At 35.4% G+C, this 15823-nt stretch overlaps 1 protein-coding gene across 1 annotated transcript in view; it reads right to left on the reverse strand.

The window, feature by feature from the left end:
• The window catches only part of EVI5 (ecotropic viral integration site 5), a 234628-nt gene that overhangs the window by 102205 nt on the left and 116600 nt on the right, over positions 1–15823 (reverse strand). Inside the window, exons 11-13 of the mRNA XM_043575573.1 lie at positions 14265–14318; positions 12379–12411; positions 11664–11810 (exon numbers count right to left, since the gene is read on the reverse strand). Of these exons, the coding sequence (XP_043431508.1) occupies positions 11664–11810; positions 12379–12411; positions 14265–14318 (234 nt within the window). The remainder of the gene's footprint in view (positions 1–11663; positions 11811–12378; positions 12412–14264; positions 14319–15823) is intronic.

The raw sequence follows: 15823 nt of genomic DNA on the forward strand, positions 1-15823 counted from the left end.
AGTGGGAACAACTTATGTTATGTGCTTCCTGACTCAAAACAAAGTCACATTACCTGTCATCTAGATGTTAAAACTGTTTAACTGAATCTAATTAAAGGAAATAGAACACCATGAAGAACAGCTCCAGAATATAAGACAACTTGGCTGTATCAGTCAGAAGTCAAGGTTACCCCTAACATTGATTACTGTTTCTTCTCTCTTTAGTCTAGAGAGAAAGTTTATCAGTCTAGAAAGAAGTTTATCAACTTTATTAATGATTTTGAAGAACGAGCATTTGGTTTCATGGATTTTCTCTATTTTCGTTTTGTGCTGTTTTCAATTACACTGGTTTCTACTCTTTTTATTTCTTATTCTTTCTACCTGCTTTAGGTTGAATTTCCTCTTCTAGGTCTAGTTTCTTAACCTTAGAATATTGGCTTGAGACTTATTTCCTTTCCTAATATAAGCATTCAATGCTGTAAGTTTTCCACTACATACTGCTTTAGGTGAATCCTACAAATTTTGATAATGTTGTGTCTTCATTTTCATTTAATTCAATATGTTCTTATTTCCTTTGAGATTTTTCTGACACATGGATAAAAATGCATTAACTTCCAAACATTTGGGGGATTTTCCAGGTATCTATTATTAATTTCTAACTGAATGCTGTTAGTCAAAGAAGATACCTAGTATGATTCCATTTACTCTAAATTTTATGGCCCAGAATATGATCTATCTTTGTAAATGTTCTACGTGAACTTGAAAATAATATGTATTCTGCTGTTATTAGGTAAAATGTTCCATAAATGCCAAGTAGGTCAAGTTAGTTGATAATGTTGCATAGTTCTTCTACACCCATACAGATATTCCAGTTACTCATTTCATCAATTACTGAGACACAGAAGTACTGAAGACTCCAACTACAACTGTGGATTTGTCCACTGCACCTTTCAGTTCTACCAGTTCAGCTTCACACTCCTCTGTTGTTAGGAGCACACGTGTTAGGAAACATACACTCCTAAATATATACAATCCTAATTAAGATTGTTAGGTCTTTGTGAACTGACCCTACTACTACCAGGAAATCTTTGATCTAGGAACTATTCCTTGTTCTGAAGTCTACTTTATGTGATATTAATACAGACACTCCAGCTTTCTTCTGCTCAGTGTTTGCATGGTACATTTTTTCATATTTTTATACTTTTCCCCCAATTGTATTTAGTGTATTGTGTACAACAGTTATAGGCAGACCATCCTTAATCCTTCACTCTTGAAAATTCACTTGAGGGAGAGTCACCCTCATTAGCTATTATGCCATATACATTTCCAATTTCTGTCTCAATGCAACCACAACTCTTGATAAAAACAAGCCCAACCCCAGCCCTGAGGGAGCTCTCAATCTTCTCAGGCTCCTCATACAAGTTAGCTCACTTGCTTCTGCTCCTACCCTGACCTTAACGAATGGGTTCCAGCACTGGGATGTTATACATTCTCCCGAATTCCCACCTTCTACTGCAACCATTCAAACTAAGTGTGTTATTTTCTTGAGACTTCTACCTTCATTTCCAGTCTCTTTTTCTTCATAGAATTTATTGAGGCAAAATCCAAATAAGTATTTTAAAAGTGAACAATTCAGTGACATTTAGGACATTCAAAGTGTTGTGCAACTACCAATTCTATCTAGTTCTAAAATACTTCCATCAGTCCAAGTAAAACCTCTTACCTATCAAGCAGTTTCTCACTCCTTTCCCACCCAAACCTTCTGGCAAATACCAATTTGCCTTCTATCTCTATGGATTTATCTAGTCTGGATATTTCATACAAACGGAATCATACAATATGTGATCTTTGTGTCTGGCTTCTTTCACTTAGCTTAAGATTTTGGAGTTTCATCCATAGTATAGCATGTATAAGTATTTTATTCCTTTTTGTGGCTGAATAATATTTCATTGTGTGCATATACCACAATTTGTTTATCCATTCAATGATACACCTTTGGGCTATATCCGTTTTATGAACAGTGTTGCTACAAATATGTGTACACATGATTGTTTTAAATAGCAGTTTTCCATTCTTTTGGGTATACACCTAGAAAGTGAACTGTGGGTCACATGATAATTCTACGTTTAACTTTTGAGGAACCACTAATTTCCACAGCAGCTGTTTCTCGATCTCCTTGCCAACATTTATTATTTTCCGGCTTTTTATTATAGCTATCTTAGTGAGTGTGACACAGTATCTCATCATGATACTGATCTGCATTTCCCTAATGACTAATAATGATATTGAGTGTCCTGTTATATACTTGTCCATTTGTATATCTTCTTTGGAGAAAGGTCTATTTAACTCCTTTTTTCATTAAAAAAAAAATTTATTGAGGCACAATTGACATATATCAGTTGTGTGAATGTAATGATTCACTATTTATGTTTTGAAATGATCACCATGCTAAGTCTAGTTAGTATCTGTCACCATATGGTTACACAATTTTTCTCGTGTTGAGAACTCTTAAGACCTACTCTCTTAGCTTTTAAATATGCAATAACTACGGTCACCATGATGTATATTAAATCCCCATGACTCAATTGTAACTGGGAATTTATAACTTTTGACTGCTCTTCATCTCATTTCACCTTCCCTCTCCCCACCTCTGACAACCACCAATCTGTTCTCTTTATCTATGAGTTGTTTTTTTTTTAAGATTCCACCTATAAGTGAGATCACAAGGTATTTGTCTATTATTTGTTTCTTTTAGCATAATGTCCTCAAGGTCCATTCATGTTGTTGTAAATGTCAAGATTTCATTCTTTTTCTGTAGCTGAAAAATATTCCTGTTTAGGGGCGCCTGGGTGGCTTCGTCGGTTAAGTGGCCGACTTCGGCTCAGGTCATGATCTCACGGTCCGTGAGTTCAAGCCCCGCGTCAGGCTCTGTGCTGACAGCTCAGAGCCTGGAGCCTGTTTCAGATTCTGTGTCTCCCTCTCTCTCTGCCCCTCCCCTGTTCATGCTCTGTCTCTCTCTGTCTCAAAAATAAATAAACGTTAAAAAAAAATTTTTTTTTAAATTCCTGTTTATACACACACATACATATACTATTATCTTTATTCATTCATTTTTCAATAGACACTTCCATGTCTTGGTAACTGTAAATAATGTTGCAATCCTTTGCTCATTTTTAAATTGTGTTGTCTATCCACAATTTGGCTATTGTTGAGAGTGCTGCTATAAACATTGGGGTACAAGTGCCCCTATGCATCAGTACTCCTGTATCCCTTGGGTAAATTCCTAGCAGTGCTATTGCTGGGTCACATAGGGTAGGTCTATTTTTAATTTTCTGAGGAACCTCCACACTGCTTTCCAGAGCGGCTGCACCAATTTGCATTCCCACCAACAGTGCAAGAGGGTTCCCGTTTCTCCACATCCTCTCCAGCATCTAGTCTCCTGATTTGTTCATTTTGGCCACTCTGACTGGCGTGAGGTGATATCTGAGTGTGGTTTTGATTTGTATTTCCCTGATAAGGAGCGACGTTAAACATCTTTTCATGTGCCTGTTGGCCATCCGGATGTCTTCTTTAGAGAAGTGTCTATTCATGTTTTCTGCCCATTTCTTCACTGGGTTATTTGTTTTTCGGGTGTGGAGTTTGGTGAGCTCTTTATAGATTTTGGATACTAGCCCTTTGTCCGATATGTCATTTGCAACTATCTTTTCCCATTCCGTTGGTTGCCTTTTAGTTTTGTTGGTTGTTTCCTTTGCTGTGCAGAAGCTTTTTATCTTCATAAGGTCCCAGTAATTCACTTTTGCTTTTAATTCCCTTGCCTTTGGGGATGTGTCGAGTAAGAGATTGCTATGGCTGAGGTCAGAGAGGTCTTTTCCTGCTTTCTCCTCTAGGGTTTTGATGGTTTCCTATCTCACATTCAGGTCCTTTAGCCTAAATGTCCATCAACTGATGAATGGATAAAGAAGTTGTGGTTTATATACACAATGGAATACTATGTGGCAATGAGAAAGAATGAAATATGGCCTTTTGTAGCAACGTGGATGGAACTGGAGAGTGTGATGCTAAGTGAAATAAGCCATACAGAGAAAGACAGATACCATATGGTTTCACTCTTATGTGGATCTTGAGAAACTTAACAGAAACCCATGGGGGAGGGGAAGGAAAAAAAAAAAAAAAAGAGGTTAGAGTGGGAGAGAGCCAAAGCATAAGAGACTGTTAAAAACTGAGAACTGAGGGTTGATGCGGGGTGGGAGGGAGGGGAGGGTGGGTGATGGGTATTGAGGAGGGCACCTTTTGGGATGAGCACTGGGTGTTGTATGGAAACGAATATGACAATAAATTTAATATATTGAAAAAAATAAAAATAAAAATAAATAAATTGTGTTGTCTTTTTGTTGAGTTCTAAGAGTTCTTTATATATATTCTGGATGCTAAACTCTGATCAAATACATGATTTGCATGTATTTTATACCATTCTGTGTGTTGCCCTTCCGTTTTCTGGATAATGCCCTTTGATGCCCAAAAGGTTTTAATTTTGATGGAGTCGAATTTACATGTTTCCTTTTGTTGCCCATGCTTTTGGTATCCAACAATCTCTTGCCAAATTGCAGGTTATGAAGATTTATCCATGTGTTCTAAGATTGTTACAGTTTTAAAATCATAGAAGAGTTATTTTAAAACTATAAAATTTCTATGAAGATCATTGATCATTTTGAGGGTTTTTTAAAATTTTTTTTAACATTTATTATTGAGACACAGAGAGAGACAGAGCATGAGCAGGGGAGGGGCAGACAGAGAGAGAGACACAGAATCTGAAGCAGGCTCCAGGCTCCCAGCACAAAGCCCGACACAGGGCTCGAACTCACAAACCGCAAGATCATGACCTGAGACAGAGTCGAACACTTAACCGACTGAGCCACCCAGGCGCCCCTTGAGTTTATTTTTATATATGGTATGTGGTAGGGGTGGGTCCCAGTTCATTCTTTTTCATGAGGGTATACAGTTCTCCCAGCACGATTAGTCAAAGAGACTATTCTTTACTCATGGAATGGCCTTGGCACCCATGTCAAAAACCAACTGGCCATAGATGTATGGGTTTATTTCTAGACTGTCAAAATTTCTATTCCATTGATCTATATGTCTATCTTCATAACAGTATCATATTGTTTTGAGTACTCTAGGATTGTAGTAAATTTTCAAATTGGGAAGTTTGAATCCTTCAACTCTTTTAAGACTATTTTCAATATTTAGGGCTCCTTGCAGTTCCATGTGAATTTTAGGATTGCTTTCCCATTTCTGCAAAAGATTGTTAGAAATTTGATAGGATTGATTAGAACTGAATTTGTAGATCATATTGGGTAGTGTTGATATCTTAACACTATTAAGTCTTCCAATCCATAAACATGGGATGTCTTTCAATTTATTTATGTCTTCAGTTTCTTTCATCAATAGTTAAATAAACAAGGACTCACAGTTTTCAATGTGAGTTTTTCATCTTCTTTGTTAAATTTATTCCTCGGTACCACAATGAAATATCACCTCCAATTACTGGATGGCTATTACTAAAAAATAAGAAACCAAAAGCAAAACAAGACAAAACAGAAAATAACAAGAGTTGGTGAGGATGTGGAGAAATTTATTAGAACCCTTGTACATTGCTGGTGGGAATGTAAAATGGTACAGCCACTGTGGATAATACTTTGGTGTTTGCTCAAAAAGTTAAGCATAGAATTACCATATGATCCAGGACCTCCACTTCTAGGTATATATGCCAAATGATTAAAAACAGCGATTCAAACAGATACTTGTATGTTAATGATCACAGCAGCATTGTTTATAATAGCCAAAAGGTCAAAAATCAAAATAACCATCAACAGACAAAACAAAATGCAGTATAAACATAAAATGGAGTATTATTCAGCCACAGTAAAAACTACCTAATTCTTACATATGCTACAACCGGGATGAACCCTGAAAACAGTCTGCTAAGTGAAATAAGCCAAACACAAAAGGATAATTATTGTATGATTCCACTTACGTAACATACCTAGAAGAGGTGAATCCATACAAGACAGAAAGTAGAATACAGTTTACCAGGGGAAGGAAAAGGGGGGAACTATTTTTTAATAGACACAACGCTTCTGTTGGGATGATGAAAAAGTTCAAGAAATAAATGGCAGTTATTGTTCCAGAGCATTATAAATGTACTATTCACATAAATGGAAAATATTATGTTGTATCTATTTTATCACAAAGAAAATAATTGCCAAAAAGAAAAAAAAGTGAGGGGATATGCTAACTGAAAGAAGCCAGACACAAAAGCTTCATACCTTATGATTCCACTTATATGACATCCTAAAAAAGGCAAAACTACAGTGACAGCACAACAGTTGCTGAAGGTGGAGAGGTGAACTGCAAAGAGACATGAGGGAAATTTTGGGGGTGATGGAAATATTCTATATTTTGACTGTGGTGGTGGTTATACAACTAGATATTTACCAAAATACATCAAATTATACAATTAAAATTTGATGAATTTTATTGCATGTAAATTATACTTCAATAAAGTTCATTTAAAAAGTTAAAGAGAGGGGCGTGGAGGAGAGGGGAAAGTGGGTGATGGGCATTGAGGAGGGCACCTGTTAGGATGAACACTGGGTGTTGTATCGAAACACCTAATTGACAATAAATTATACATTAAAAAATAGTAAAAAATAAATAAATAAATAAATAAATAAATAAATAAATAAATAAATAAATAATAAAAAGTTAAAGAGAGGGGTGCTTGGTTGGCTCAGTTGGTTAACCGTCCAACTCTTGGTTTCAGCTCAGGCCATGGTCTGATAGTTCTTGGGGTCTAGCCCCATGTAGGGCTCCACACTGACAGCATGCAGCCCGCTTGGGATTCTCTCTCTGCCCCTCCCTGGCTCACACATGTGCATGATAAATAAATACACTTTAAAAAAAAAGTTAGATGAGACAGTCTAACCCTATGTAATCATTTTAGAGAAAAAAGAAATTGAGTCCTTGAGTATCAAAGGTCACATAATTAGCATAAGAGGACTAGAATTAGTCCCATAAATGAAATCCAAAGCTCTTTATATCAATAAAATGACACTATTGATAGTAGAGAGTGATGGTGGTAGATGAGTATACCGATTTAATACCTCCTGCTAGAATAGAGATTTGAAACCTTTATTCCAAGTTTTGAAGAATTCATTAAGTTACATTGGAAGGCTGTGATCAAAACATGTGACAACAAATGTTCACTTTCTGCCAGTAGTATACTCACTACTACCTTGCAAAGCAACTACTCCAATGAGTAAGTTTTTATATCCCTGGATCTTAAACACATTCTACCTTCTGAAGCAATATCAAAAATGGCTAATCACTTTTCCATAAGATAACCTCTCAAATACTTTTTTTTAATGTTTATTTATTTATTTTGAGAGACACAGATAAAGTGAGGAGGGCCAAGTGAGAGGGAGACAGAGAATCCCAAGAAGGCTCCACAGCTGTCAGTGCAGAGCCAGACACAGGGCTCAAACTCATAAACTGTGAGATCATGACCTGAGCTGGAACAAGAGTCAGAGGCTTATACAACTGAGCCACCAGGTGCCCCAATCCTTTTTTTTTTTAGTGTTTATTTATTTTTGAGAGTGAGCAAGCAGAGGAGGGGCAAAGAGAGAGGAGGAGAGAGGATCCAATGTGGGCTCTGTGCTGACTGCAGGAAACCCAATGCAGGGCTTGAACCCACAAACCATGAGATCATGACCTGAGCCAAAGTTGGATGCTCAATCAAGCCACCCAGGTGCCCCTGAGTTACTTTCAAATGACTATATCTATGATGTTCTTTTAAGTCTTCTTTAGTGCAGTCTAAAAATATCCCAAGCTGCCACAGTCTTTCCTACACTGGCCATAATACAATGTGTAGACATTTCACACAAGTCTCCGTATTCAAACTAGACACAACACTACAAATTTTCTGCAAGCTACTTAGAATTAAATTGGGTCATTATAGGGGTGCCTGGGTGGCTCAGTCGGTTGAGCGGCCGACTTCGGCTCAGGTCATGATTTTGCGGTCTGTGAGTTCGAGCCCCGCGTCGGGCTCTGTGCTGACAGCTCAGAGCCTGGAGCCTGTTTCGGATTCTGTGTCTCCCTCTCTCTCTGTCCCTCCCCCATTCATGCTCTGTCTCTGTCTCAAAAATAAATAAACGTTAAAAAAAATTTTTTTTTAAATAAATAAATTGGGTCATTATATTTCTAAGAAGACTACTTGGGATGGGGCAGGGGGTGGGTGGCAGATAAATCATATTACATTATTGGCTAATTCCCCATTTCCTGTCAATTAAAATTTCTAAGTCTTTTGTTATAGAAAGCCAACACTAAGACTTCTCTCTGAATTTTAAACTTAAGGGCAAGGCAATAGATTTCTGTGAAATACCCTTTTATTTTAGTTACTTATTCTGAATATACTTTAAATATTTTAGAATATTGATTGATTATACAACATATTGGCAACATTTCTGAAATATTTTATGTATAAAATTCTTAAACATACCTTGTATATAAGGATTTAGGTAACATTAAAACACTTGGCTGGGGCGCCTGGGTAGCTCAGTCGGTTAAGTGTTCAACTCTTGGTTTTGGATCAGGTCATGATCTCTCATGGTCTTGTAAGTTTGAGCCCTGCATTGGGCTCTCCACGGGCAGTGAGGAGCCTGCTTGGGATTCTCTCTCACTCCCTCTCTGTCGGCCCCTTCCCACTCGCACAGTCTCTGTCTCTCTCAAAATAAATAAATAAACTTAGAAAGAAAGAAAGAAAGAAAGAAAGAAAGAAAAGAAAGAAAGAAAGAAAGAAAGAAAGAAAGAAAGAAAAAGAAAGAGAGAAAGAAAGGAAACAAGAAAGCAAGCAAGCAAGCAAGCATCAATTTAGGAGACAAAAACCTCTGACATCTCTTTGCTTTAACATGAATAACCTCTTGATATGGTTAATCACCTAGAAAACCACTTAAGTTTACTATTTTATCTAAACTTGGCTAGAAAGATGGGAGTGCCAAATAACTCTTTAATGTTTTTATTTATTTGGGGGGGGGGGGTGGTGAGGAGCAGAGAGAGAGGGAGACAAAAGAATCCAAAGCAGACTGCAAGCTCCCAGCTGTCAGCTCAGCACTGGGCCTGACTCGTGCTCAAACTCATGAACCATGAGATCATGACCTGAGCTGAGGTTGGATGCTTAACCAACTGAGACATGCAGGTGCCCTCAAATAACCTTTAAAACTGCACTTATGGGGGCGCCTGGGTGGCGCAGTCGGTTAAGCGTCCGACTTCAGCCAGGTCACGATCTCGCGGTCCGCGAGTTCGAGCCCCGCGTCAGGCTCTGGGCTGATGGCTCGGAGCCTGGAGCCTGTTTCTGATTCTGTGTCTCCCTCTCTCTCTGCCCCTCCCCCGTTCATGCTCTGTCTCTCTCTGTCCCAAAAATAAAATAAAACGTTGAAAAAAAAATTTAAAAAAAAAAAAAAAAAAAAAAACTGCACTTATGGAACAGTTTTTGTTTATTGCAGAAACAAAGTTAGTTTGTTATGACTTAAACATAGTAAATTCCCTTTTAGTGAATAAAAGTTATTTTTCTAACTGTTCACAAACCAGATGTCTAGGAATTTTTAATGAAGTATCATCAAGGTCATTGGTTGTCTTTTCAGGTATCTAGCCATTATTACTAAATGTTAAGAACTATATTTTGCCTGCCTCAAAGCCTTTAGTGTATCTTACTTTCTAAAATCCTTTAAAGAATATTCTTATCATTTTGCAAAGTATTTTAATATCTAGGGATATGCATGCACTCTGCTTTGAAATTGGAAATTTAACCAAGGCTCTGTTTCTTTCACCTGTTTTGTGGATCACTGCTTTATGGGTCTTTTTTTTTTTTTTTTTTTTTAGAGAGAGAGAGAGAGAGAGAGAGAGAGAGAAATTAATTGAGAGAACAGGAGAGAGGGGCTGAAGTGAGAGAGAAAATCTTAACCAGGCTCCATGCTCAGTGCAGAGCCTGACTCGGGTCTCGATGCCATGACCCTGGGATCATGACCTGAACTGAAGTCGAGTCAGACACCCAACCAACTGAACAACCCAGGTGCTCTGTTTTACATTTTATTCCAGTTTAGAAGAATAACTGCCAAGTGAGAAAAAAATGGAAACAAAATCAAAATAGAGGCCTGCTTTCTACTTGTTATATTTTAGCTTCACAATGAGAGTTGATTTTGTCCTTGAAACAACAAAAAGATTCTTTTGTTACATTTTCAAAAGCTTCAGTTCATTCTATTTTTGCTAGCCCACTTTACTTTCTTCGTTATAAACCAAATTCTGATTTTTATGTCCTATAGGTCTCAACATTTGAAAACCTATGCAAAAAAAACTAGTAATCCATGATTCTAATGTTTTAGGACTGTAGCTTATGCTAATTGCAAACATAATACTTACTATCTTTCCTTGAAACAAAATCACATTACACTAATAACTCAGTTCAATTTAATCCCCAAAAGGAACCTTCAATTCTGTTTTATCTACTTTTATGCTTTGATACTGACATTTCATACAAAGGCAGAACTATTTGAGTTCCCTACTTTTTAGTATCCTTTTATCATTTTTCTATTCATTTTTCTAAACCATCTTCATTAACATAACAGAAAAAATAATTTTATGTTATTATGGTTTTTTTCAACTGCCTATATCTTCTTTTTGCTTTTAGTTTTCTGATATTTGTAGCCAGTTGATGATGGTATTTCTTAATTTTATTGAATAAAGGTAATGTCCAACTTTGAAGTCCTTCTATTTGCCTTCCAGACCCATATAGAGTTCTAAATTTAACACAACTTTTTCTGCCCACTCCTGTTACAATCCGACTCCTAAGAACAGAAAACTGAAACAAGAAATAGTATCTTTTCAAAAATAAACAGATGGCTTTTCTTTTTAGCCCTCATCTCCTTAAGACCATAGCAGTCTGAATTTGAGAATGGAAAATGATGTCTAAGTTGCAAAAGATACCTGAGAATAGCTGTACAATGAGTAGTTGTTCAATATACCCTAAATTAGTTAACATATTTTTTTAATTCATTTTTTTTTTACTTTGAAATTTCTCTCCTCTTGAAAATATGTAAGCATATACCTTAATTCCTAATTTGACGTCCTGATGTAGGAAGTTAAGGCTATAGTTTTTCACAAGACAGAAATCCCCACATTATCAAAACTTTAAATGAGATAATTACACATATTCTCCACGTTGGGTGATATTTCATCTGCACCACTAACAAGAACTAGGTGGAATTAAGATTCAAAACTTTCCTGTGGCAAAATACCAGTATGAAACAGATTTCTAAAAACTAAAAAGTAAAAAGTAGGTATGACAAACATCATTTTCTGTGACTTAAAATATAATGTAAGAAATGAAAATATTACCTATTTCTAAAAAAACTGTGTAGACAGAAAAAGACGTTAGAATGAAGAGTCTCTAGACCACAATAAGACCCTTAAGTATTACAGAATATAAGAATGATTAAGAATTCAATTAAAGTAGAAAACAAAATTACTTAAAACAGGGGCACAGAAGTTGTGCTTAAAAAAAAAAAAAAATTTAAAGGGAAGGGGATGAGAAAGGTGAGAAAAGTGAGAAAAAGCACTACCAGACTCCTTACCCATTGTTGTTGGTGCTGGAGCTTCCTGATGGTATTTTCAGCTTGCTCCAGTTTAGCACTGGCCTCATCACTCTGCTGTTTGATGGTGGCCAACTCCCGTTTTATGAGGTAGTTTTCCTCAGCCTCCTGGGCTCTTGTCACTTGTCCCTTAGGACATAATTTGTGTGTGTGTAAAGCAATTTAGGACAGATTCAAGAAAGACTGCCTTTGTGAGGTTTAGTTATTTACTGTGACATGTTAAAAAAAAAAAAAAAATCACCTCAAACAACCTAAGTAGAACAGCCTAAGTAATTATTAACCAGCAGCTCATTATCGCTCCAGCAAATTTTGGGAAACTAAATAAGAAAATTCATCTGATAATCTTAAGAATAATTCTTTCAGTCAATAAAAATTCAATTCATGCAATATTACTGAGTTGCACATGCAGAACTAAAACTTTCAATGAATAGTAGTTAATTTCACAGAATCCACTGATTGCCATTTTGGAATAAATACTTTAAAATAAGGTTAGCTTTAAAACGTGCAAAAGGTATCTAATAAACCAAGATAATGCACCGTTATCAAAAATTAAGTTTATGCACATAATATACTGCCCCAAAAAATTATTGCTAGGAAAAATGCATGTAAAATTGCATGCATTAAAATGTGATTTTCTAGGTTTAGGGCTTCCCTTAGAAGTAAAGTTAGAGAAAATGCTAAACGAAAAAAACTATACCTGTATCAATCTATCTGCCAAGGAAGCACTTTCCTACAAAAGGAAAAATTCAGATAGAAATTTAAGAGAAAGAAATAAAATAAAGGTGCATAAAATTAGGAATAAGAAGAAACAAAGCATACCCAAATTCCATCTACTTTTCATTGTAATTAAAATGAACATATAGATTTGACATTAAAGCTATTTTTTACTGTGTGTGGTATCATCCTTAATTCTTAAGAAAAATATATCAAAATGAGGACAGACCACAGAAAACCATATGCTTCTAGAAGACCAACACAAATACTAAGAAGTTTTTCATCATTTGAGACAAGCAAATGGCTTCTTTTAAAGCATACTTTTAAGTTCTATGTTTGGAATCAGCCATATTGTCAAACCACTTAGAAGAAAGGGAGAAGGAAATTGAGTACGCAATTCCACTTATAAAGTGTGACAGCAATTTGTACAACAGCAACTTCCAAAGAAGCAAAGCAAGGAAAATATGACAAATGAAATTAATGAGCTCAACTTAATAAATTCTAGCAAAAACTGAGAAAGTAAACATTTAGGTTATAGAATTTAACTGAAACGTAAGTATTTCTAGAATTCCAAGTGCTAAAGGACACACCTAGGCCATGTAAGCCGGTAGAAAGGTACTTAATTTTCTAAAGTAAAATCCAAACTTAATACTTTCCTATAGCACCTTTATCTTTCTGAAGGTTCAATGAAATAAAAATACTTTCTCTGTGAAAATATCTCACTCCAAAATAAAATACCACCTAGGAAAACATATTTTAGTATAAACTGAGTATTTAATGAAAAACATAGTATACAATTAAAATGGCTTAAAAACTAAATTAAGCTCAACCTTTCTGCAGAGTCACCAAAAAAATAGAATTATCCTCAAAACAACTCTAATAAGATGAAGGAATACAGGAAAACTATTTTTGACTTAATATAATGTACTTGAAATTATTATACAACAAAAAGACACGTAATAAATATCCTATCCTTGTGTGTGGTGTTATTTAGTAAACGATCAGTGCCTTCCAACAAAAGACATATATCCAAACTATCCACATATTCATGTTTTCTTTCTTGAATATCAATCTGTAGATTTTCAGAGAAGATTTTAAGATTCTGCAATATCATCTATAAATCTAATTACTCTCATCTTCCATTTAAAAAAAAGCCCCGCCAAACACCAAAAGACTTTGTGAATTCAGCCTTTTCTTTTGACAAACCAAACCTCTTAGACTGTACCTTTATTACTTAATACTTAAAATAATACTACAACAGACATTACATTAAAAGTACATTAAAAATAATGCAAAACTTTCCACATTTGCCTAGTTATTTTATATTAAACAGAGAGGAAGAAAGAGGTAAAAGGTAGTATCAAAATAAGTCTAAGAACCAAAAGTTTAAGCACAATTCCCCTGTGTTGAAAATCAACACCATGGTGAATTTTTATATGAGCAATCAGTCATTTTGGCTAAACTTCAAGTCATCCTAGGCATTAAAGGAATCATTGACACATTTAATATATGGCTAGAGTCAGGGCAACATTTGAAAGCCATTTTTAAAATGCTATTCAGAATGGATTCTCAATTAGGCTACTTCTAAAGAACATACTTTTTTAGAGACTATATGTAAAGAAAATAAATGGTACCAATGTTACTCTAATAATAACCTCAGTTAAAACTTTAACCTTAAATCTCAAGGACTTGTAGTGATCAATTGTTATGAATAACAAGTTACTTAGTAAAGTAGTAAGGTAGGCAAGCTAAGCAGCCAATATCACAACTTTGGAGACATGTGATAGATTTCTTGAGCCATTATTTAAAATAAAAAATAATACTGTGCATACAACAGAAGCTTGCATACAAAAGTAGTTATTTACTTACTTTTTCTAATGTTTCAATGCGCTGTTTTAAAAGTCTATTTTCTGTGCGTAATCTCTGCAAAAAACAAAAGAAAAAAGAAAAAAGAAAGAGACAAACAAACAACAAAAGGTTTGCTTGCAAGCATTCCTGAGATTAAAAGATACCTAAATCGTGTCCTTAAAACGTACCACCTTTTATACATAGGAGAAGTCTAAGAAATGGTTACATTATCTGTCAAATTCTTACAAGTTCAGGGTAGGAAATACATGGCAAAGGAAATGACCACATTTATCACTCCAGCTGTCAATGAATTTTAAATATAAGCTACAATACATAACCCCTTTCTTAAAATACCTATTATGACTCATAGTCAACATTTTCTTATCTGTCTTAACATTCCCGTTAGACAGAAAAGATTCCAACTCATTTAGCTCCTACAAAGACTATCTACACAAATAGTATTCAAATGTTTGGGAAATAACTAAGAAATCTGAAAAAGGCAGCTCACAGGATAAATACCAAAAACAAATTATCAGTTTAGGACTAGACCAGCCTTCATTTATTCCTTGTATATGCCAAGTTGCAATATTTCTTACATTGTGAAAATATAAAGATTGAGTTGTTTTCCTCAAATTAATTACTTATGAGTAGTTTTGAATTTTAAAAACATGGGGGCACCTAGCTGGCTCAGTCAGTACAGCATGCAACTATGGATCTCAGGGTAGTGAGTTCAAGCTCCACATTGGGCATGGAGCCTACTGAAGAATAAAAATTTGAAAAAAAAAAAAAAAAACAGCTTACAAAATGAAAAGCTCTACTTACTGGCATTTCGTCACAGTTCAAACAGTAAAACCAAATTTAAAAAAAAAAAAAAAAAAAACAAACTTCACCTAACCACTGACTCCCAAAACCCTATCAAATTACTGCTATTAAGAATTAAAACTAAAAAACTCTACATTAAAAAAATTGTCTCCTTTTTACATATTCCACCAACATAATTTCATATGAATCCTGATATGTTATCCCTTCATTTTAGAATCCTTTATCTCTTTATTGTGCCATCATTATTTCACATTCCCCTTACCTTTTGTACAAATTTACTCCAGAACTCAATCCAGCCTTCTTCCAATCCTACCATCCTCTAAATTCCTGCTTTTAAAAAAAACCTCTTCTATTAACTCAAACTATTATTTTTCCAGTAAAGACTAAAATATAGTTTATATATAACCTATAAAGTCTCAGACCAAGGAAATAAAGATTCTATAAATTATTGTATCTTATTAAGTGGACCACAAACTGGAACATATAAATCTTAGAATTATTACAAACATTTGCAAATTAGGGGGGCCTGGGTGGCTCAGTTGGTTAAGCATCCGACTTCGGCTCAGGTCATGATCTCACAGTTCGTGAGTTGGAGCCCTGCATCAGGCTCTGTGCTGACAGGTGACAGCCTGGAGCCTGCTTGGGATTCTATGTCTCTGTCTCTCTCTGCCCCTCCCATGCTCGTGCTCTCTCTCTCAAGAATAAACATTATACATTAAACAATAATAATAATACATTTTGCAAATTAGATTTTCTTG

Source organism: Prionailurus bengalensis, chromosome C1, assembly GCF_016509475.1.
Source record: "Prionailurus bengalensis isolate Pbe53 chromosome C1, Fcat_Pben_1.1_paternal_pri, whole genome shotgun sequence".
NCBI lineage: Eukaryota > Metazoa > Chordata > Mammalia > Carnivora > Felidae > Prionailurus > Prionailurus bengalensis.